General features: G+C 38.9%; 1 protein-coding gene across 4 annotated transcripts in view; it reads left to right on the top strand.

Annotated features, from left to right (window-relative positions):
* Window positions 1-23,336, top strand: part of JARID2 (jumonji and AT-rich interaction domain containing 2) — a 309,369-nt gene that overhangs the window by 136,019 nt on the left and 150,014 nt on the right. For all 4 annotated transcript variants that reach the window (XM_056823455.1, XM_056823456.1, XM_007487918.3 and 1 more), the window contains one exon: window positions 3,384-3,519. In XM_056823455.1, coding sequence (XP_056679433.1) covers window positions 3,384-3,519 — 136 coding nt within the window. The remainder of the gene's footprint in view (window positions 1-3,383; window positions 3,520-23,336) is intronic.

Consider the following 23,336-nt stretch of genomic DNA (forward strand, 5'->3'; position numbering starts at 1 on the left):
TAGTCAATACTGTGTATTGGCTCCAAGGCAGAAGAGTGGTTAGGGCTAGGCAATGGGGGTCAAGTGACTTGCCCAGGGTGACACAGCTGGGAAGTGTCTGAGGCCAGATTTGAACCTAGGACCTCCCGTCTCTAGGTCTGAGTCTCAATCCACTGAGCTACCCAGCTGCCCCCAAAATGATATTCTTTAGTCTGTCCTCCGTGTCTTTAACCTTTCTCTCTGGAGGTTGGTAACATGTTTCATTATGAATATTCTAGAATCAGAATTGGTCATTGTTGTTGGTCAGAGTTCCTAATTTTCCAAATTGTTTAATTTTATATATTTATTGTTATTATCGAAATTATCTTCCTGGTTCTGCTCACTTTACTTTACTCCTCCCTAATTCCTATTGATCTCCATGGCATTACTCTATTGAAGTAGTATCCAAAATTTTGAAGGTAAAACAATACATAAAATAATACAAGTAAGTTTTCTATATACAGGAATGTGCAGATGGAATAATGTTTGTAGTTCTTGAATTCTGAGATAATGTATTTAGTATTTGCCTTCATATGAAAAATGTTCAATTGAGTAACTTGAGATTGTATTTTCCTTGTGATGAGTGCACATCTAAAATATTCATCTTCCCTTAGCTTGTAAATTAAATTAACTTCCTCAGATTTCTTCATTGTGTTTAAATAGAAAGCCCTTAGATGCCCTTCCTGAATGTTGTAATTTGCATATTCTGTAGAGAGATAGACACATGCATACAGGAATACACACATGGTTTCCTTAATCTCATTCTTTTCTCTGAAGTACTTTGGTTTTCCTAGTTCATTAATCCATTACCCTCACCTTCACATAGGATCATAAGTTCAGGTGGAAAGATCTCAAAGGTCATTTTAATCTTGTTCCCTTCATTTTTCCAGCAAAGTTAAGTGACTCCCTCCTGGTCACAGAAATTGTCCCTGATAGTGGGTCTCACTGGACTACCCAAGTCCAGTGTAAACCACTCAGCTTAGAATTGACTTCTAGACTATTCAGTTATTATTTCTATGTCACATTAACATTCGTAAAAATTTTTATAAATAACTCATTTTATCGTCTCAAACTACTCTGGGAATTTGGGGGCAATTATTATCCCCATTTTAAAGATAAAAAATTAAATAGTCAAAAAATTAAAGCACTTGTCCAGAATCACACAGCTAGTATCAGAGGCTAGACTTAAACTCACATCTTCCTGATTTCAGATCTTGCACTCTTATCCTCTGTGCCCACCTACCTGCCTCTATTTTCCTAATTAGTTCTCCAGCTTTCAATTTTATGTCCCTTTTCCTCCCCGCTATCAAACTTGGATGATCGTGAAACACAAGTTCAACAATATAACTTTCTATTAAGGGTGGAAAAGTGCAGTTATTCCCTTTTGTGCATTTTAGACTTCCGGCTGTCTGCTCTATCTGGATTTCCCTTCTTCCTCACTAGAGGACATTAGAGGACAGAGAGATGAAAACTTGAAAAAAGCGTCATTGTAGCAAATAGGTGAACACGGTGAAGAGAGCTGCTTGCAGGTGTCACAGGTTTAACATTGGAAGAAAACTTCGAGGCCATTGAGGCCAGTCCTAAGGATGCTTAGGTGCTTCCCTGCCAGTTCAGGTACCACCTGTATTGTGGAGGCTCTTACCTGATCTGGCATTTGAGATGCTTCCCTTACCCTCATAACATTGCTTCTATTTGTCTATCTCTGTTCATCTTATCTCCCCATTACAATCCTCAGTGACCCCAAGAGAATGGAATCTCTTTTGAGTGATGGTTCATTTTTCTCTTTCTCCATCCAGTATCTAGTACAAATGTGCCATTTCATAAAATTTGATATTCCCCCTCCCCCCTTTTTTTTTAAATTTAAGAAAATGAGGAAAAGATGCTTTAGAACATTGGTAATGATAACTACTCTATTTCTTTTTTTTTTAATAGTATTTTATTTGATCATGTCCATGCATTATTCATTAAAGACAAAGATCATTTTCTTTTCCTCCCTCCCACCCCCCGTAGCCGACGCGTGATTCCCCTGGGTATCACATGTGTTCTTGATTCGAACCCATTGCCATGTTGTTAGTATTTGCATTAGAGTGTTCGTTTAGAGTCTCTCCTCTGTCATGTCTCCTCAACCACTGTAGTCAGGCAGTTGCTTTTCCTCTACTCCCTCAGTTTGTCCTCTGCTTATGGATAGTGTTTTTTCTCCTAGATCCCTGCAGATTGTTCAGGGACATTACACCGCCACTAATGGAGAAGTCCATTACGTTCGATTATACCACAGTGTGTTTGTCTCTGTGTACGATGTTCTCCTGGTTTTGTTCCTCTCGCTCTGCATCACTTCCTGGAGGTCGTTCCAGTCTCCATGGAACTCCTCCACTTTATTATTCCTTTTTGCACAATAGTATTCCATCACCAACATATACCACAATTTGCTCAGCCATTCCCCAATTGATGGGCATCCCCTCGTTTTCCAATTTTTGGCCACCACAAAGAGCGCAGCTATGAATATTCTTGTACAAGTCTTTTTCCTTATTATCTCTTTGGGGTACAAGCCCAGCAGTGCTATGGCTGGATCAAAGGGTAGATTTTCTTTTATTGCCCTTTGTGCATAGTTCCAAATTGCCCTCCAGAATGGCTGGATCAATTCACAACTCCACCAGCAATGAATTAATGTCCCTACTTTGCCACATCCCCTCCAGCATTCATTACTTTCCATAGCTGTCATGTTAGCCAATCTGCTAGGTGAGAGGTGATACCTCAGAGTTGTTTTGATTTGCATCTCTCTGATTATAAGAGATTTAGAACACTTCTTCATGTGCTTATTAATAGTTTTGATTTCTTTATCTGAAAACTGCCTATCCATGTCCCTTGCCCATTTATCAATTGGGGAATGGCTTGGTTTTTTGTACAATTGATTTAGCTCTTTATAAATTTGAGTAATTAAACCTTTGTCAGAGGTTTTTATGAAGAATTTTTTCCCAATTTGTTGTTTTCCTTCTGATTTTAGTTAAAACTACTCAATTTCTAAGCTCTGCTCATAAACTATATTGCTATTACTGGTGATTGAGTATCTAAGGGAAGTTTGCAGCAGTTAATGTTTTGTTTATTTTTAAATGGTCCATGAAAAACTCTGATCTGGAGAATAGATGTGGCCATGTGCTTGTTTGCTGCCTTGATGGTTGAAATGCCAGAGCCTCTATCCCTCCTGTGTTATAATGCTTTCTGACATCCAGGACATGGGTATTGGACACTTCTTCTTTGAGAAATTTTCTTGAATCTGAATCTGAAGAGTTGCCTACTAGTTCTTTTGAGTAACCTTTTTTTTTTATTCCTCCCCTGCCTCCTTCTCCCTTTTTCTTTATTATCTTCAGGATGACAGTGATGGGATTCCATGGTCAGAAGAAAGGGTGGTACGCAAAGTCCTTTATTTGTCTCTAAAGGAGTTTAAGAATGCACAGAAGAGACAGCATGGTGACAGCATAAATGGGAGCCTGAAAACGGTGAATGGTGAGTTGACTCTCTTCTCCAGTTATGGTAACAGCACTGAATTTGGAGAACTAGTGGGGCCTTTGCAGCCCTCCTAGAAAATCTTTAATTCTTCCTTCCTTTTTCTATGCTGCTGCTTTCTCTGGCAACTAAAGTTGAAAAAGTACATGTTTTAAGAAGAAATTCCCCATGTGATGGGTTGCGCATTCTGCTTCAGGGCCTTCCTGCAGACCAGCATCACCCTCTGTATTTGGTGTCTCTTTTACACTGATCTCTGCTTGTTTTTGAGACCCTGACTCAAGGCACTTCCATGGGCACTGGTGCCTACTTGGTAGAAGTTTTTGCATTTGTCTTTGAAGACAGCCCTTTGTTCCTTCCATTGGAAGAACATTTTCTTCTTTACCTCACTAAGGACATAGAGTAAAGCACAAACCTCAGTCTCAGAAAGGGACCACCCAAGAGTGAGGAAAATATTTTGATATTACTTGACATCTGTTATGGCTTTAAGATTTATTCTTATTTTTTAGGCATATAATTTTTTTCTAATTCAGTAGTTGGGACAAGGGATTTTGTGTGTAGATAGAAACAGGGCTAACAATTAGGCTGCTGTAATTGCACAGGACTCTGAAACCCTGAAGAGACCGTTTGTCCTGGTGGTGTAGTCCTGTTTTGAGTTTGAGTCTCCTTTGGAGCCTGAGATTGTGGTGTTGGACCTCCCTGCACAAAGTCAAGTCACCTTGATCCCTGGTGCTTGTCTTGCTTCAGGCGATTTCCATGCCTCTGTTAATTCTTTTTTGGGGCCATCCTTAGTCCATTGTGCCTGCAGTTGTGCAGAAGAGGGAGAGGCTTGAGTTGATTGGCTGGTTAAAAGGAAAGGTTAAAGGGAGCAGAAAGTTGGCCATGTAACTTCTGAGCTTTCTAGAAATTTTAGTAGCACATACCTATTCTTTGAGGAAATCTAGTAGTCATCTATGTGAACCATGAAGACATTGCTGGGTACAAGATATGGTGTCTGATTTTGTCCTAGTCTCTTAGCTCTTAGGGGAGTTTCCTGTATGAAAGGGGGCCTATCAATTGATGTTGTTTGGCAGGGACCTGGTATTTGGTGGGGTGGAGGTGGGGAGAGTGGCAAGGGAAGACATTCCCAAAGATGCCTTCTTAACTCTTGTAACTCCAACAGAATCTTTCCATAAAAGCTAATACATGTGAACCTCTTCTTTCTCCCAAAATGAACATGTGTTGAAAAATTGTAATCTCTCTATTGTGGATAACAGGTTGAGTTGGTGTCTAAAGGACCTGAGTTCACATCCAGCTACAGAAACTTAACTTTTCCTTGTTGCCCTGGGCATGCCACATAATTTCCTTTCTGAAGCTCAATTTTCTTTTCTGTAAAATGGGGATCATCAAATATGAGGCATTTATTATGTTCTAGAAAGTATTATGATGCTCATGGTGGCAGTAAAGCTCACTGGGTTAATGAGGATCAAAGGAGATAATGTAGTTTGTAAATCTTTAAGAGCTTTGTAAACAGTGTTAATATTCCTTTCAATATACACCCCAGCTCTCACTTGTGGCTCCTAGTAGCTGCTAGCATGCGGCAGTGACCTCACCCCGGGCAACGGCTTCGACAGGCCGGCTAAACCTTGTGAGAGTAGCCATCGGGTCTTCGTCGACCCCTGGTGAACCAGGGCTTTGCTCACCCAGCATGTGAAGACTGCTTCGGCAGAACAGGCGGAAGAAACCAACAAGAAGGTTCAACGGCTGAGAGGGCGACACAGCAAAGCACTGTGGAGTGCTTAGGGCGTGTTGGAGCACAAAAGACAACAGGGCCATCCAATGCAGCTGAGGAAGTCTCCAGGTGTAATGACTTTTAATGCCACTGGACCCAGACTTCCAACGCCGAGAGAGTGGGACTGTCTCTGTGCATCCACTCTCCCACTTAAATCTTCATGCACAAGTGTCTTTGTGCACAAAAATGCACAAAGACAATCGTCATCCTGGGTTCAAGAGACAACCAACAACAGAAGTGAAGGAGGGAGTAGTAGCAACCAGTGGCCCAAGTGTATTTGTTAATGCCAAGGGGGAAAAATTGTTCAAATCAGGTCACCCAGATAGGAAGTCCTTGCGCACTGTGCGTCGTCTCCGGCCACCCCCCCACCCCCCATTTGAATTGGTTGCTCTGTGTTTAAAGCAGTCCTATTTAGGACAAGGAGGCCACACACATACACACATACACACACACACACACACACACACACACACACACACACACACACACACACACACCGTACTTTTGAAATATCAGCATATGTATCGGGAGGCAATTTTCAAAATCTGAAAGTCCATGTGGAACAGCTTAGCGAAGTGTTCATCTTATTTCATTCAAGTCAGTACCCCTCTTACTCCCTATGTATGTGGTTTAGATTAATTTCCACTCGTTTTTTTTAAACTCTTATTTTCCATCTTATAATCAATGTTTATGGTTCTACAGCAGAAGAGTGGTAAGGCAATGGTGGGAGGGCGGGGGTAAGGGTCAGGGGCGAGTTAATCCCAGAATCCCACAGCTAGGAAGTGTCTATGCAGATTTGCACTCAGAAATTCCTGTCTTTAGGACTGACCCTCTATCCATTGAAGCCCCTAGCTGTGCCCCCATGTCCTCTAGCTTTAAAAGTGACTAAATCCCAAGCCTTGTGTCTCACGTGACATCCTGCTGTAACTCTGGTGTGGTCAGTTGCAGTAAGAGGAAGTCTTGTTTACACAATTGTATTGCCTGGCTCTAGGCAAGTAAGACAGAGTGGACAAGAAATGCACCTTGTCTCTTCCCTCTTAGGATTCTTCAGTGAGTGGTGCTGGTGAGAGTCAAGGTGAAGTCAAGGTTGAATTCTGTATGGTGTTATGGATTATCTGGGTAGGAGAGCTAGCAGGGTTACAGCTGGAGGTGTTGGGAAGAGCACATGAGAGTGGGGTACATCTGTGAGTTCTGGAGGCTCATTGGGAACCCTGTTTTTGCCTCCTGCCACTGTTTTTTGGTTCCTAAAATTTAATTGACAGATACTTCAGAATTCTAGGAAGGGGAAAATGTGGTGGACATTACCATAAATTGAAAATGGAGCCTCCTTTTTCAAGGCTGGGTGCTTACAAGGATGTTTTCTCTTTTGCCCTCAGAGCTCTTGGCCAGCTAGGTCCAAAATTAGGGACACTTAAATAATAACATGGTACACAAATAATTACACAGTAATAATGGGTACACATAATTACATACTAAGAGAGGGAGGGAGTTATTAGCTGTATTTCAAATTTGTTTACTTTCTATAAATAGTATCTGAAATCCAGCAGCTCCTCTGGCCAGACGAAGAAATCTTGACTGGATTGTAGAATGAAGTTGTGTCCTAATTCCTGCTATCCCAGGGAGATGTATGTAACATTCTTTTTAGGGTAAATTAGAAGGGATAAAGGAGGGAATTTTGGAACGTCTTCGAGAAACGAGGAGTTAAATCTCTAAGAGTAGGGAGCAAAACATGCAAAATTTTGCTTCAAGATAGAGACATGAGAAAATAGGAAGAACAATTTATTAAGGCAAGCAATCATAGGTGGCTTTGGTGGAATTGCTTACGGTGGAATTGGTAGTTAGATAGAACTCAGTGTTTTGTATCTCTTTTCTTTAGTCACAGGCACAAGTGATTCATTCATTGTTTTCATCTTTTCTCCCTAAATTAGGTGAGGATAAGTAATAGCTGGATGCCAATTGTCTCTTCAGTCATGTATCCTTAATAGACACTATAATTTGCACAAAAGGGGACTCTTAACTTTTAGCCTAGTTAAATGTAAGGCAAGAACCTTTTTGGTCATAGCTCCATTTCATACTTGAGGAGCAGCATTTGAATCATTCATTTATACTTGAACAGCATCTAGACTCTAGATTCTAGAGGAACCGTAACAGTTTTATTTTCAGGAATTCTTCATGCCTGTTGTCTCATCTCTACTAAAGCCTTCCTTATCTAGCATCTTTGCCTAGTGAAACATATAATGATTGAAATTCTTGAGTCAGTATTTCTTAACTTAAAAATTATTTACTAACTGGCCGGTCAAGACAGTCTGGCAGGGTGAAAAAAAAAAGGAGAGCTTCTCTCCTCTGGTGTAGGTTTCTATGTCCCTCCCCTCTCAGTACCTCCCCATAACATGCCAAGATATCTCTGGTAAAAAGCCCCCAAGGAGGTGGACTTAGAGACTTCCCCTCTTCCTTTGTTACTTTTATCACCAGTGTCCTTGCTGTGACCTGGAAGACCCCCAGACTGGCAACCCTCTGGAGTCTATTATGGCTGCTAGAGATTGCTGATTTCCCTTAGACTGTGTTTACCCTGATGGCTCAGCCCTTCCCTTCATGGAGAAGAAGTGATTTTACCTAATATTACAATTCAATATTAATTTTCCACAGGCCTTCTCTGGTATTAGCTCACAATTACATGGTACTCTTTATGGCTTACAAATTCCTTTCCTTGATGGCTCTTTGAGGAAGGTAGGGTATTATGGCAACTTGAGTGACAGAATGGTGAAGCATCTTTCCCCGTGGTTACTCAATCTGAGTTGGCACATGAATTTAGGTTCCCAAGATGACAACCATACTCGTGACTTATTTGGTTTCCTCTGTTGCCCCCTCTCCATTCTTGTTGGCTACTCTTCTTTACTTCATATTTGCGTGCAGTTGTGTGGTAATTTCCATTGCATCTAGATGGTAGGCTCTTTGAGACCAGGATTTTCTTTTTTAATGTGAAAAATAAGTTCTGGAGTTCCCATATACCTAGCATTAGTATCTTTTAAATTTATTTTATTACCTATCATCAGTGAACTGGAATGCTTTATTTGGGTACTTATCAAACTGTTATCTTTGAAGGTGAGCCTTCAGATGTCATTAAAAAAAAAAGTTTTTCACTGGCAAACTGTCTCATTTTCATTTTTAGCCCCCTCTCTTCTTTGCCAATATAAAATCTATTTTCAGAAAATCTGAACTAGCTATGTGACCCTGGGCAAGTCACTTAACCCTCAATGCCTAGCCCTTACCACTCTTCTGCCTTAAAGATGGAAGGAAAGGGTTTAAAACAAAAAGGAAAATCTGAGGTGAGATAAGGAGAAAGTTCTTAGGTAAATTTTATTCTTTATTTGAGTCTTAAGGGGAATTTTATTATCTATGTATTCAAGAAATCCTTGGAATTTAGAAATCTAGGTGTCCTGAGGCTAGGTAATATTCAGATTTAGATTTTGGTTTGAAAGTGTAGGCCAGACTGATGTGTCATAATCGAGGATCGTTTAATCATGTACTTAACTCTTCAAGATTGGATTTATTTATTCTCCCAATATATAGATTGTTCAGACACAGGATTTTGTAGACTTTTTGTAATAGGAAGGCAATTAAGAACTCACTTTATCCATCTTCAAGATTTTACAGATGAGATTGGGAGAGAAGGGGAAGTTTAGTTACCTGGAAAACTATGTCTCATCGTCATTAATAATGAGTTCTAGAAAATCAGTGCCTTACTTCATACCCGAAATATTCCTTTGTGGTTGGGAGACTTCTTGGTGAGGATATGAAATTGAGGAAAGGAAGGTGCCTTCAAGAATAGGTCTTTACTTTTTCATTGGGTTTCAAGCTTGAGTAACAGATCTGGTATCTTTGGATCATAGTTCTAGAGTTGTTAGGAGACTTTTGAGGCTATTTAGTTTCACTATTTTATAGTTTAGGAAAAAAATGTCGTTAGAGGACTTGCTTGCCTCAGAGCACATTCGAAATGGAGATTGAACCCAGTGCCAAGGGACACCTGTATTTTTACCTGGTTTGAGTTGCTTGGCAGAATTTTTCTTCTTCCAAGAAGGGCACTAGACTTATTTCCTAGGGGTACTTAGCTTTGCATGCAGGGCTTCACTGGGTAAAGAATGGGGAAGCCAGCCCTCATGGGCAGACATGCTTGGTAAGCTAAGGTTCTTGCTGCAGTTGGGTGACTACAAGTAACAGCTTGGATTCACACCCAGGCGTATCTCATCTCCTCCCTCTCTAATAAAGTTCATTGCTATGGCAAGCCTGCCTGGGGAGATGTGAGTGTTCCAACTTGGAATCCAAATTTAGTACTGGAAGTGCTTTATTGCCAGACCATCCAGCCCCCTGAAGGGATCTCATGCTGTTCTGCCTATAGCTGAGGGAAGGTTTTCCCTTCATAAGAATTATATTTTTATAGTCCTAGTTACCCTGGAAGTTCCGTGTCTGTCTGTCCATCTATCCACTTGCCTCTTTCCTTCTCTCCTTTGCCCTCTTTATGGAGTCAAAAGGAGAGGATTAATCTGGAGTGACTCTTGAGTTTAGGCACTAGACCCTCAACTATGCTTCCCAAAAGCAGGTTTTGACCCTGCTAGGTAGACATCTGGGGCTTAGAGTTACTCTGACTCTTGTAGGTTAGGGATAATAGGAATTGACTCGTTATTGGGCTTGTGTCTCTTGATAGCCCAATGGGGGGTGAATTCTGGATTTAAGCCATAATGTATATGGGAATGTTTAGTGAATGATATATTTTCAAAGTTTGTGTGTTCCTATGAGAATACGATTCTCACGTGCAGTTAAATTTTAAGGTATTTGAGTAGCTTCTTCCCTTTCCTCTTAATTTAGTGTTTTTTGGTACATTCATTTCCAAATATTACTCCTTGACTCTCTCACCCACCTAGCTAGGCATCTATTTTGAACAGATTTGAAAAGAGAGAAGTTTCTCTGTCAGTGATTCAGAATATTTATTAAGCATTGCTATGTGCCACACTTTGTGTATGACTTAAGTTAAAAGGCATTCATTACAAACCTCTCCTATGTGCCATTCACTAGTGCTAATGATGCAAAGAAAGGCAAAAACAGTACTTTGTTCTGGGGTAGCTTAGATTTTTATGGAAGTCAGGGAGGATAGGATATAAGTAAATAAATAATCAGGTATTTACAAGATAAACAGTAGTTATTTTATCTTATGGGGAAGGTATTAACTGATTGACTTTTTCTGACAGTATATGCAATAATCCAGTCACCTTTGCAGTTAAAAGATCCTTTCTCTAAAAAGACATTTTCTCAGCTCTTCTCTAGGGCTAGGTTTGGTCTAGCTAGGTCTAGGCCAGGATTTAGTTTCATTTTTCCCACTTTTTCCTTTTGTGTATTGCTACTTACTTTATCATACATTATTTCTTATAAATCTTCCCATGTCTCTAAATTTTTAATTTCTGATAGTGCAACAATATTCCATTAAATTCATTTACAACAATTTTATCAATTCTCCAAATGATAGGCAATTCTTTTATTTCCTGGTTTTTCCTGCCTCAGAAAGTACTACTATGAATATTTTGATATGCTTGAAACCTTTATTTCTATTGACCTGTTTGGGATACCTAACCAGTAGTGGAATCTCTGCAACAAAGAATATACAGATTTAGTTCACTTTTTGGGGAAGTATAATTACAAATTGCTTTTCAGAATGGCCAAACCTTTTCCCATATTCTGTTTTGCATATTTGTTCTCTTTTGGCCCAGTATGGTGCTTTGCACATGGTTCAATAAGTACTGATTGAGTGAAAGAGTACAGTAGAAAAGGTAAAGAAATACTAACATGTAGAACCTTGGTTTCTTCACCAATATATGAGTTCTTGACCTGGGTTCTATACATTTTGTTTTTTAAAAACTTGTATTATGTATACAAGTAAACTATGTTATATATATATATATATATAGCACAGCACATATTCTAGTTTGTTCATGTTATATTTTGATTATTCTATTTGATTACATTATTACATTTTGATTATTGTATGTGCATGTATGTACATACTCTGACCTCTTCACCAACATAGGAATGTTAAAAAAAAAATAATCCACACCTTCTGAATATTAATTCTATGGCAGAAGAAGGGTAAGGGCCCAGGCTCATGCAGTTAGGAAGTACCTGGGGTCTATACACTTGATGTTTTTTTAAAACTTACTTTGAGACTATATTATATACATTACATATAGTATGTCACATCATATAATTTGATCATTAAATTATTGTATTATTTATTATTATTGATTTTTATTATGATTATTATTAATATTGATTATTGTATTTTGGTTATGTACTGTAGAACTCTGATCTGTAAACTAATGTGGGAGTTCTTAACCTGGGGCCTATACACTTGGTGTAGTTCTTCTCTTCACCCCCCCCTTCCCACCCCCCCTCTCGATGATGACTGTTTCCTTTTTAATCTTATTTTTATTTAATCCATTTAACAATATAGACTTTACCACATTGCTGATGAATCAGAAGCAATCTCAGGGGTTGGGGTCTTTGTCGGGCTTTCAGCATAGAGGGAGGTATTTTGTTCTTAGGATAGTGGCACCCTCCCCTCCCCTAGCACCCTCTCCACCCCCAACTGGTTTTCAAGCCTTCTTCCAGGCTTATTAGGGTAAGTAAGAATTTGTGGTTGGCTAAAAAGTGTTTGTTTTTCTAAATATGTGTGGAGGAAAACTCCTTTGTAGCCACTGAAATATCACAGACAGCTTTTTGGGTATGGAAAAAATAGGAATTTTTTAGAAAAAATAGGAATTTTTGCCTATGTCTCTGTTTTTGGGGGGACATTTGTAAGACTGTCCAATGCCTACTTCTCTTTTGTTAAAGGAGCAAAGTTCTGCTTCTCTGGTGGACATTGACTGGTAATAATATCTTTTGTGGTAAGAATTCTGAGGGAAGAAATCAGAAAATATGTTCCTTCAGAATGATCTCCAAGCAGGGGAAAACAAATCACTTACCTTTCTTTATTTCAGTTTCTTATGTCGACTGTCTTCTTTTTCTGGGTTAGAATTACTATGATATTTATTTGGAAGTCTTTGAGTCAAGAAGTGCCAAATATTTCAAGTTTACATGGCTTTCCCCAATTCAATCAATAAACAACTTTTAAGTGTTTACAATGTAGTAGGCATATTGAAGAACAATGAACCATTGGAATGTGAGTATCACATTTAAAAATTTTTTAATTTACATTTTTATAATTTTTTAATTAATTTTTTATTATTTAGTTTGTAAATTAATTTTCTAAGGTAGCTTTTTCAAGGAATTGCTATTTTTAGTTTTTACATCTTTTCTATTTCTTAATATTTCCCCTTCCCAATGATCCTTCCTATATAACAAAGAATAAGTGGGGAAAAATAGTTCAGCAAAACCTACCAACATACCCTGTTGTTATTATAGGCTGCATGTTTTTCTAATGAACTGAAGCCTGGTTTATTCATTTGAGTCATTATTGAACTTCATGCTTAACAGGTAAAGTGAATTTCTTTGAGTAACTCTTAGATAAGTTTAAAGTAGAAGAGAGCAAATGTGTTGGATTTCCAAAAAATTTTATTGAGGGTGTTTCAAAGACACATTTTCTAGAAGGGATACCAACATCTCCTTTTTTTACTTCAAAGGTCGATGTGCATGATTTAACATTCTACCCCTTTACAAGAAGTCTATTTTGATATTTGTGTTGTTTATAGTATAAAATCTGATAAATCCACAGGCCCACACTTTGAAATTTATTTTCTGAATTTAGGGAAGAAGAGGAATGAGTGGAGGGTGTTGGTTATAGTTTGTATCTGATTTCCCTGACTCCTGACATCAAGCCTCCTTGCATTCTCCAGTGTCCCACAGTGTCTCTTTGTGTAGTTGAGTGGGCAGCCCATGGAATGAGACCATGAGCATATTATGTCCTGAATAGGTATTGCAGATATTACAATGAGCTGGATCTTAACCTGAATAGATGGCAGAAAATAGGCTTGATTAAAGGCAGTACTTCTCATAATCTACTCCTTCTTGACCTAAAAAGTCATCTTTTTAGCATTTCATTGGTCTTATGCAGTCTGGCCATATGATGGCCAGTCACTGAACAACTCTGTTGTCTTCAAAGAACCAAAATGGTGGGTGACCCATGAGGCAGTGGGCAGTTATATGGTTTAATATTATTACCAATGTTGATTTTTCCGTAAGAAACAACTTAGAAGGAATTATCTGGGAGAAGGAGTCAGGAATAACAGATGGGAGAATTGTTGCAGTTTTACACTAATGTTTTTGCAATGTGAGAGCTTTTGGAATGCGTCATGGAGAATTCATGGGAGGACCTAGACAAGAAGGCTTAGAAAATTTGTCATCTTTATCATTGGAAAGAATTAGCTGCATTGTGGTCACAGATCTATTAAAAATTCATACTAATGTCCAAAGATAGAATATACCATCCTCAGGCCTGGTACTAGATCCTGCTATCATAAGTATAAGCAAAAAGAATGACAGTTCCTGCTTATAAGGAGCTTATATTCAAGACAGCATAATAAAAAGGGAGCTCAAGTTGCCAGGAGGATTGGCAGTAGAGTTGAGAAATATCTCATGTGGCAGGGTGAAAAACTAGTCTTTGAGCCTGGTGTGTAGTGAGCAGGCTGGGATGTCTTGTGACCACCTCCCCTCTGATGTCAATTGCACCAGTCAGCATTTTCTGTTGGTTTTATCTGTTTTTGTCTCCATCTTCTCTGCTATTACCTTTACTTCTGATATGCCAATTTTGACTTTTGCAATCTTTTGTCTACTTGAGCACCTGAAATGCTTTTGATGAATTAGTAATATCAGGCATTATGTCAATGTAGACTATAACTCTTCTTTTCTAGAATTTCCAGAATTTTTATGCCAGAAACACTCTGCATTTCGCATATAGTTTAGTGAATTTCTCTCCATATTTAACCAGTCCCAATCTTGTACAAAAGATGTATCTTCATCTTGAGTCTCGACTCACCTGTCTAGTTTCAGAAAACCCACTTAAGTCTATGTTCTGCTGGCATTTTAGCCACCATACCACCATGGGATATCAGATTGCGTCTTCACTGGAAGAACCCACATAATCTTCCTAAAACAGTTCTCTGACATCATCGGCACCTCTTTATTCCAAAAGCCTTTAATGCCTGATTTTTGGCTCCTCTAGCTTTTTTTTTTTTTAAATCTAACTTGCCTTAGGGATATTTACATCTCTTCCATAATCCTCCAAAGCATTTCCCCACACTAGGATTTTTGCCTTTATTTTCAGTTTGCTCTTTTCTTATTTCCTGTGCACCTCTAAGAACTCTACTGAAATCCACCATGAAGGTGTTCTGGAACTACCCCCTCCCTTCCCTCCCCTCACTTAAATTAATTTCTTGTTCCTGTGAACTCAATTTTATTATTTATTTTTTTTATTTTTTTAATTTATATTTATATTATATATTTATATTATATTTATAATATATATTATAATATATTTATATTATTTATATTTTTTATTTATTTTATTTTATTATTTTTATTTCACTTATTTTATTGTTATTTATTTATTATTCTACTTTGGCCCTCAACTTAGAACCCAGAATCTTGGGAGATGAAAGGAAGGGCCATTAGAGATTGGTCCAATATATTCCAATATATAATCTTCCTTGAGAAGAACAAACTGAAGATGCATTCTTCATGAGGCTCCCATAACAGTGATGTTTTCTATAGGACTGTACTGAGCACTTTATAATTATTTCTTTTTATCCTCACAATGGGAGGAAGTTGCTAGAATTATCCCCATTTTGCGGATGAAGAAAGTGAGGCAAATAGATTACATGACTTGTCCAGTCAAGTTTTCCTAATCCATGTGCTTTATCTACAATGCCATAGATTCAGAACCATAATGAATAGTTATATTAATAATAAAAATAAAACTTTGTTGCCTTGAATTGCTTAAATTCACTCAATTACTGAGTGGCCAGAAGGTAGAGGTCTGGAAATCTGATCATTAATCCTTGCTGAACATTTTCTTTTCTTTTTTTTTTTTAAACCCTTACCTTCCATCTTGGAGTCAATACTGTGTATTGGCTCCAAGGTAGAAGAGTGGTAAGGGCTAGGCAATGGGGGTCAAGTGACTTGCCCAGGGTCACAGAGCTGGGAAGTGGTTGAGGCCGGATTTGAACCTAGGACCTCCCGTCTCTAGGCCTGGTTCTTAATCCACTGAGCTACCCAGCTGCCCCCCTGCCTCTGTTTTTGTCTCTACCTCCTCTCTATTGCTGGCCCTCTATCTCTGCTATGTCTTGCTTTCTCCAATGTGTGTGTCTAAGTCTTTTCTTTCCTTTTAGTTCTATGTGGCTAGCAGATTGTCTTTAGAGTTTCTCTTTGTGTTTTGAGCACATTAGGTACTCTGTAAATATTTGTCTGATCAATTAGATTTTAAGTATGACTTGTGCACCAAATGATTTTCAGAAAATGCTTTGTATTCCCAGGAAACTCCTTGCATGTAAATTGGAAACTGTTTTCCCCATAACTCTTGATTCTTACCTTCATCTAGCCTCTTTTGACTTTTCTCTGAACTTTTGGATAAAATCCCCTGAGACTAGAATTATCCACAAAGTCCAGGGCTAAACCTCAGATTGTTTCACAGGATTCCCCCACAATGTACAAAATAGCATTTGCCCTGATTGCATATGTTTTCTAGTAGTATTCCAATAAGTTGCAGACAGCATTAAATCCAGTTTGTTTGACCATCCATTATTTGAAGTTCATCAGCGTTGCTCCCCAGAATGCATCTCCTTCACTTTCCCTAAGCCTTAATGGCTCTAAAAATGACAATCTTTCATCCAGAGCAAGAGTTTTTAATCTTTTTTTCTTTACATAAAAGTTCCTTTGGCAGTCTGATGAAACCTGGATCCCTTTTCAGAATGTTTTTTAAATGCATCAGAAAAAATGCATGGGATTACAGAGGAAACAAATTGCTTTGAAATATGGAGGAGGGAGAGAGATAAAATAAACATTTATATAGTTCTTATTATATACCAGGCACTGATGGAAATATTATCCTATTAAGTACTCATATGTGTCCTATGGGATAGATGGTATTATCCTTTTTTACAGTTGAGGAAACTGAGGCAAAGGTTTAAAAAAAAAACTTGCTTAGAATCACAGAGCTGGAAAGTGTTTGAACATGATTTTGAACTCAAGGTTTTCAGATTCCTTTATCCACTGTATCTCGGAGCCCAGGTTAAAGCTTCTTCCTCTAATCTTGCAGACTAGGAAACTGAGACAGAGATTGCTAAAGTGACTTGCCTAAATTCAACAGTTACATTTTAGCAAAGCAGCAAGAGAGTGGATTCTCTTTTACTTTTCTCTTTCTGGAGTCTTGGGAACTTTTTTTTTAAAACCCTTATCTTCTGTCTTGAAGTCAATACTGTGTATTGGCTCCAAGGCAGAAGGTAAGGGCTAGGCAATGGGGGTCAAGTGACTTTCCCAGGGTCACACAGCTGGGATGTGTCTGAGGCCAGATTTGAACCTAGAACCTCCTGTCTTTAGGCTTGGCTCTCAATCCACTGAGCTACCCAGCTGCCCCCTCTTTTTTTTTTTTTTTAAGCTTATGGTTCTGTCTGTGACTCTTCCCCTCCCTCCTTCCCTCTTTCCCTTTCCAATATAGCTTCATGTACTGGTGGACCAGTTTATATCTTATCCAAGACAACCCCATATTCATGATAGTCCTCATCTGAGTGTCCTCTGTTGAGAGAATGAAAAATATATGCCCATGTGCTCTGTTCTCCAGAGGTGCTCCAGCAAGCCAAGTCGTTACCATGGTAATGTGATCTTTGCTAAAGAGGACCTCAGGCTGCTGTTCCTAGAGGGTGACTTTGTTTTCCTGTCTCTTGCCTATGCCAACTTGGCCATGCTCCTCAAAGGAGTTGCCCTTTCCCGAACTTTTAACTCATGTTTCTTGTGGTAGCTGTTTTCTTTGTCATCTTTAGGCCTTTTAATTGGATCCTATGTTGGGCTTAGTTTTTTAAAAGTTTTCAGCTTAGTTTTTATATCACTAGTAATATCTTTATCCTCTGTCATTCCTCGCTGAATCTTCTATGTAATACATAACAGAAAGCATTGTTTTATATAATTGTTCAGCAAAATGACCCTATTTGATGTAAGAGGGAATGCTACATACCTGTATGTCCCCATCTTTCTATTGTCCTCTGGGATCAGGAAATTCATTTATGAAGTGGAAGGAGCTTAAACTGGAGTGGTGTTTGGAGGGAGTGCTTAGCCTTCCACTGCTACTGAGAAGACAATAACTAAAAAAACCTAGCAGTAACTTAGGTTGGGTCCTTTGAAGAAATATTATTGTCTAGATAAGCAAGGACATTGTAAATGGTGCTTTTTCTGCTACCTTTCTCCCAGTGTTGATATGGGGCAACTGTATTCCTGATTTGCTGAAAAGTTATTCTTGATCCCGTGACACTGGTTCCTGGCTGCTCCATGATGGAGATGCTCCATGAGTCTCTGCTAGATATTTTGTTTTTGGATGTTAAACATGTCCCTAATGCTCTCCCTCCTCTGATTGCTGACCTCCCTGACTTCCATTTAAACCCGGCCAAAATCTCAGTCTTTCCCAATCCCTCTTTAATCTCAGTGCCTTCTCTCTGTTCATTCTTTTCTGTTTATACTATATATAGCTTTCTCTCTCTGTCTCTGTCTCAGTTCTGTGTGTGAGTGTGTGCTTGCATACATGTGTATATTTGTTTTTGTCTCTCCTATTAGAATGTAAGACCCTTTCAGGTATGGACTGTCTCTTTTCATATCTTTAGCATTTAGCACAATGCCTGGCACATAGGTTCTCAATAAAATGTTTATTGATTGGTTGATTGAAGTGAACCGAAGTCTGCTAGAGCTCTTTGGAGAATCACTGTTAACAAGTTTCTCTAGATTCAGGTGACTGTTTCATAACCCTTACATTTTATTCTTTTGCTTTGGAACATTTCTCCTGACCTCCAGACTCCAGTTCATCCATAACACAGTGGTTTATTTTTCTCCCTCTTTATGTAAAACAAATGGAACCCTGCCCATCAGGTATTCATTGTGAGTAGAGCATGTGTTCTGTGGTGGTGCGTGGAGATCCAGGAGAAAGGAAATGTGCTCTGAGAGTCACAGAAACCTGTTTCTGTCTCTCACCTTTCTTCCTTCTGATTTGCATTTTCATCTGGTGGAGCCCATCCTTGACAACTTTACTGGAATATGGAAATGTACACAAGGCTTAAAAAAAGTTTATCTTTTGAGTTGAGGCTGCTTGGGGAACATTTGAGTAGTTATACCACATGGAGACCTCATTTGGCTATCCTTATAGAGTGTGGCGGATTGGTAAAGAATGATTATTGGGAATGGGGAAGAAACCGGGGAGTTTTCTCCCAGATTTGAAAGGGAAATGACATTGAAATTGGGGAAATTCAGAAAAGCAGAGTTTTTACAGACCCATTCTGGTCAGACCAATTTCTATGTTACCCTTTGGCCATTGCTTGCGTGGAAAGATTCCAAGGCAGTAGGTGAAGATCGCCATCAAGTGGCTGCCTTTAGTAGTGGAGAGAGGTCCTTGTTTCCACTGGACACATCTTCATTTCAGGCTCCTGTCCCTTTTCTAGAAAACAGCCTTAAAGGGGATTCTAGTGTGATTAAATTTGAAACCCAAATGGGCTAGGGGCACATGCACACGGACATATGGACACACACACAACCGTTAGAACCTTCAGAAATAAATTGATGATATTCATGATGTAGACTCCCTCTTTTTCATATTGTGTTTGATGCTTTGATGAGAGAACTGTGCAATCACTTCTGTTGGCCCTAGCAGGAAGAATTGGTTCCATTTGTTGGTGCCATTACAAAGCTTGGATCCTGTAAGCTTCTTACTTGTCTGGGTAGAATCTGGCAGAGTCTGAGCATTCTGCTATCTTGATAGGCCCTATCCTCTCAAAGAGAGAGAAGGAGTTATGGAAGGGAATGTAAAAGTCTGAAAGTGACCCAAGGCACAGCCACAAGAGTAGAGCCCACATAGGATGCTTCAATATTGGGAACTCTGGCTTTTGGAATGCATCAAGGTAACTGTAGATTTCGTACCAGAGAAGCAATACACATTCCTTTTATATAAGACAGTTGCTTTGTTTTTGGGAGCAAAATTGCAGATGGATGCCTTAGACAATGTCCAAGTCAGGGTCAGGCCCAGTGCCCTAGAAATCTCTTTGGTAATTAGGACTATTTATAGGAATATTAGCTCCATTTTTGGGACCATTTTCTTCTTTAGGGATGCTGTAAACAAGGAATTTGCTAAGAACAAGGGAGACCTGCAAAGGTTGAAGAAATGTGTCTGGAAGGGCAGATGGAATATTCAAGGCCTGAGTTGGAAGGGAATCCCATGGAAGATTCAAAAGAGAGAAACTGTTGGCCAGAGGGAGATTCTGGTCACTCTCTCTCTTACTTAAGACTCTGGGAAGACCTAGGGAGGAGATTCTCTCTCACCCTGGATCACCATTTCCCCTAGGGGAACTATATTTTCCTTTAAAGACAGTTTGATCCCACCATCAAAAAGTAGCCATTGGGGAATTGTTGGCAGGGTTTCCTTGGTCCCTCTGCTCTCTACCCTTTCTCTCTCCCTAAATAAGTTAGGTATTTTTTTAACGAAATAAATTTGATTTTCTATCTCTTAAGTTGTGTAATAGGAGGGAGGATTTCAAAGTCAAAGAAGAAAGTTTGGAGGGTTTGACTCACCTTCTGGTCAGGTTGTCCAGCCTAGTAGAAGAAGAAGAAAAGTGCATCCCAGAAATTAGTCTCTAACAGCAACTGGTTTCCTGGTCCTAGCAATTTTGAAGCCCCTCTGTCTCTTCCTCTGTTGCAATGCTGAAGAGAATATCAGAACATATACTGGCAAAAATATAAGAACCCTGAAAATATGAAGTAATACTAATATAAGATAGTGTGTGGTCAAGGGACAAAATGATGGGGACAGAAAAGAAATGAATCAAGAATTCAGACTAGTGGGTGGTAACTGTAAATGGCTTTATGGAGACAATGGGACTTAAACCAGACCTTGAATTTTGGGCAGAATGTAGATAGGTTTTCATTCTAGCTGAGAGGAATTATTAGTATGGTGTTTGGGGAATCAGCTCAACAAAATCAGACTATTGTCGTGAAGGAGGTAGAGGCAATTTCAGACTCAAGTATTTATTTCATTCTTTAGGAATTAATAATGTTCTCTTTTGAATTTTGGTTCTTGGGTGGACTGAGATCTGCATAGATGCTGCTGTGAGGACAGACTACAGGTGAAGAGGAGAGCAAGAGATAGAAAATTTATTCATGGTCTATTGAGTTGTCAAGGGATAATGCTAAGCACTTTTACTAATATTAATCTCATTTGTTCCTCACAGCATCCTAACAAGGTGTAGATGTTGTCATTTCTCCCATTTCACAATTGAGGAAACTAAGACAAACCCAAGTGAATTTGACTTGCCCAGGATCACACAGAAGAGGCTGGATTTGAATTCAGGCCTTCCTGACACCAGCCCAGAGCTGAGCCACCCAGTTGGGAGCTTCATTTGTAATCTTATATAATTTGTATTTAGTTTTCTTTGTATTATACTGTGTACTATTTTATTTAAAATATTCTAAGGAGATGCCATTTGTTTCATTGGACTGCCAAAGGAATCTGTGAAACAAAAAAAAATTGTGAATCCCTTGATTAAGGCAACAAGCATTTATTATGTAAAACATTGTACAAGGTGTTGGGGTCATTTCAAAATTTGAATATGATCCTATGCTTCCTCCCTGTTACTTAGGAAAGCAACCTTGCCCACCCACCAGGCTAGTGAGTCACCATAGGAGACAGTGTAGAATACACCTAAGGAAGAGGCAAGATGCAATAGGGAGCACCATAAGAAGTGACCAGCAAGATGATCCCCCTGAAGTGAGCAGACCCAGGAAATGGTTGTACACAGTAACAGCAATAATTGTATGTTGTTCAGCTGTGAATGAATTAGCTACTACCACCAGCAATGTAAGGATCCAGGACAACTCCAAAGGACTCATGATGAACAAAGCTCTCCATTGCTATAGACAGAACTGATGAAGCTTGAATGCAGATTCAAACATGCTATTCTTTACTTTATTTCCTCTGTGAATTTTCTCTCTTGTGAAAATGAATGTCTTTTTTCACATGATGAACATGGACATATATATTGTATGATATCACACAACCCATATCATATTACATGCTGCCTTGGAGAATCGGTAGGAGGGAGGGAGAGAATACAGATTGCAAATTGTTGGGAAAACAATTATTGAAAACTGGATTGATTTGTAATGTGGGGGTAAAAGCCCTTAAAAAATAAAGATGTAATAGTGAGTAGGGGTGACTACTTATTACTGCTTTCCCATCAGACCTTGATGGAGAGATCCTGGGCTGCTGAAACCTTGATGAATTCAGGTCCTGTTGCAGAACACCAGCCTTCTATATAGTATAGCTTCAGCAGCCATCCTCAAAATGAGCAACTCATGCTAAGGTGCTAACCATTGCCATTAAATGGTATGTAAGCCCAGGAGCCCCATGGTTAGCAGTGACCTGGTTTGACCATAGTGCCTGGTCATCTCTAGGGTAGGATTGAGGAGGGGGCCTGTAGTGAAGACGGCTGGTGCCCTTATAGGGACTGGATTTGGCAGGTGGTTCAACAGCTACATCCTCTTCTCCCCGACAGAGCCAAAGTGTCTGGAAACTTAGAGAAGCACATTCTCCTCAGCAAAGTTCTTGGCACTGTCAAATGGCTCTGCACCAGAAACTGATAATAGTTTTATCAGTGGAAATAAAATTAAAGAAGTATTGCCTCTGTGTCCTTAGGGACCATCGGGTCTTTATAGCTGACATCCAGCTGAAATCTCTAGGTGATGCCTTCACCTGTTAGGACATGAGCTCCTGTGTATCAGGTATGCTTTTGTTTTTCTATTTGTGTCCTTAGCAATCTGCACTGTGCTTGCAATTAACATTCAGGAAAAATTTTTCCTCTTATTTATTCATGATTTAATAAAAAATTCAGCGGAATGCAGAATATTAGAGACCTTGTGACTGGACATTTTAGAGTAGCTGAGCTGATGGATTTATGGGCAACTTCTATCAAATGTTTAAGGAAAAAGATTGACATGTCTACAATACAAAGTTTTCTCCAAAATGGAGGAAGAGGTCAACAAATATAAGAAGAGGTGAAACAAATATAGTTCTTAAACCTAAATAAATAAAAGATAAGATAAAGAAAGAACTTTTTGATCAATATCAATAGTTAATACTGTTTTAAAAGTTTTAAATAAAATCCTGGCAAAATAAGAAATGTAAGCTTGCTAGGTTTTATATTATATTTTTAGTGCTTCTGGCTATTAGTATAGAGAGGTGGGACTTGGTGATGAGTGTCTGTACTTGAGGTGAAAAATGGTGGTGCAGATTGGGCAGATATCCAGACTTGAATAGAAGGAAGGTGGTGGTGAGAAGCAGGGTTGTGTTAGAGAGTAATGGAAAAGATAGTTTGTATGGGAATATTGGAAGAATTTATGGATGCCCCCTGAATTATGGCTATGGAGTTTGGACATCTTCCTAGAAGTACAGTGTTTTTAAAGCAGAATGACTAGCTTTCTGTGTGGCTTTTTAGTTGTCTTTGTATAGGACAGCTTGGAAGAAGAGAAAACGACTGAGAAAGAGGTTAAAAATTGATTAAATCTAATCATGAAAGGGTGGACAATGAGCATTTGTAGTTAGTTGTTGAGGGAAAAAAATAAATACTCCCATAATTTTGAGTATATATTTTCATATTCACTGGATTCTGTAGCTCTTTACAAATGAGTGGTTGCTGTAATTTGATACAATTACCGGTCCAAAAGTCATTTATGAAGAATTCCTGGACTACTAGACACTTCACCAAATAGCAAAGAATAATTCAGTGAAAAGAATGATGTTAGCTGATGTGCAACTTCAAAGGGGGTT

The sequence above is a fragment of the Monodelphis domestica genome, chromosome 3 (genome assembly GCF_027887165.1).
Source record: "Monodelphis domestica isolate mMonDom1 chromosome 3, mMonDom1.pri, whole genome shotgun sequence".
Taxonomy (NCBI): domain Eukaryota; kingdom Metazoa; phylum Chordata; class Mammalia; order Didelphimorphia; family Didelphidae; genus Monodelphis; species Monodelphis domestica.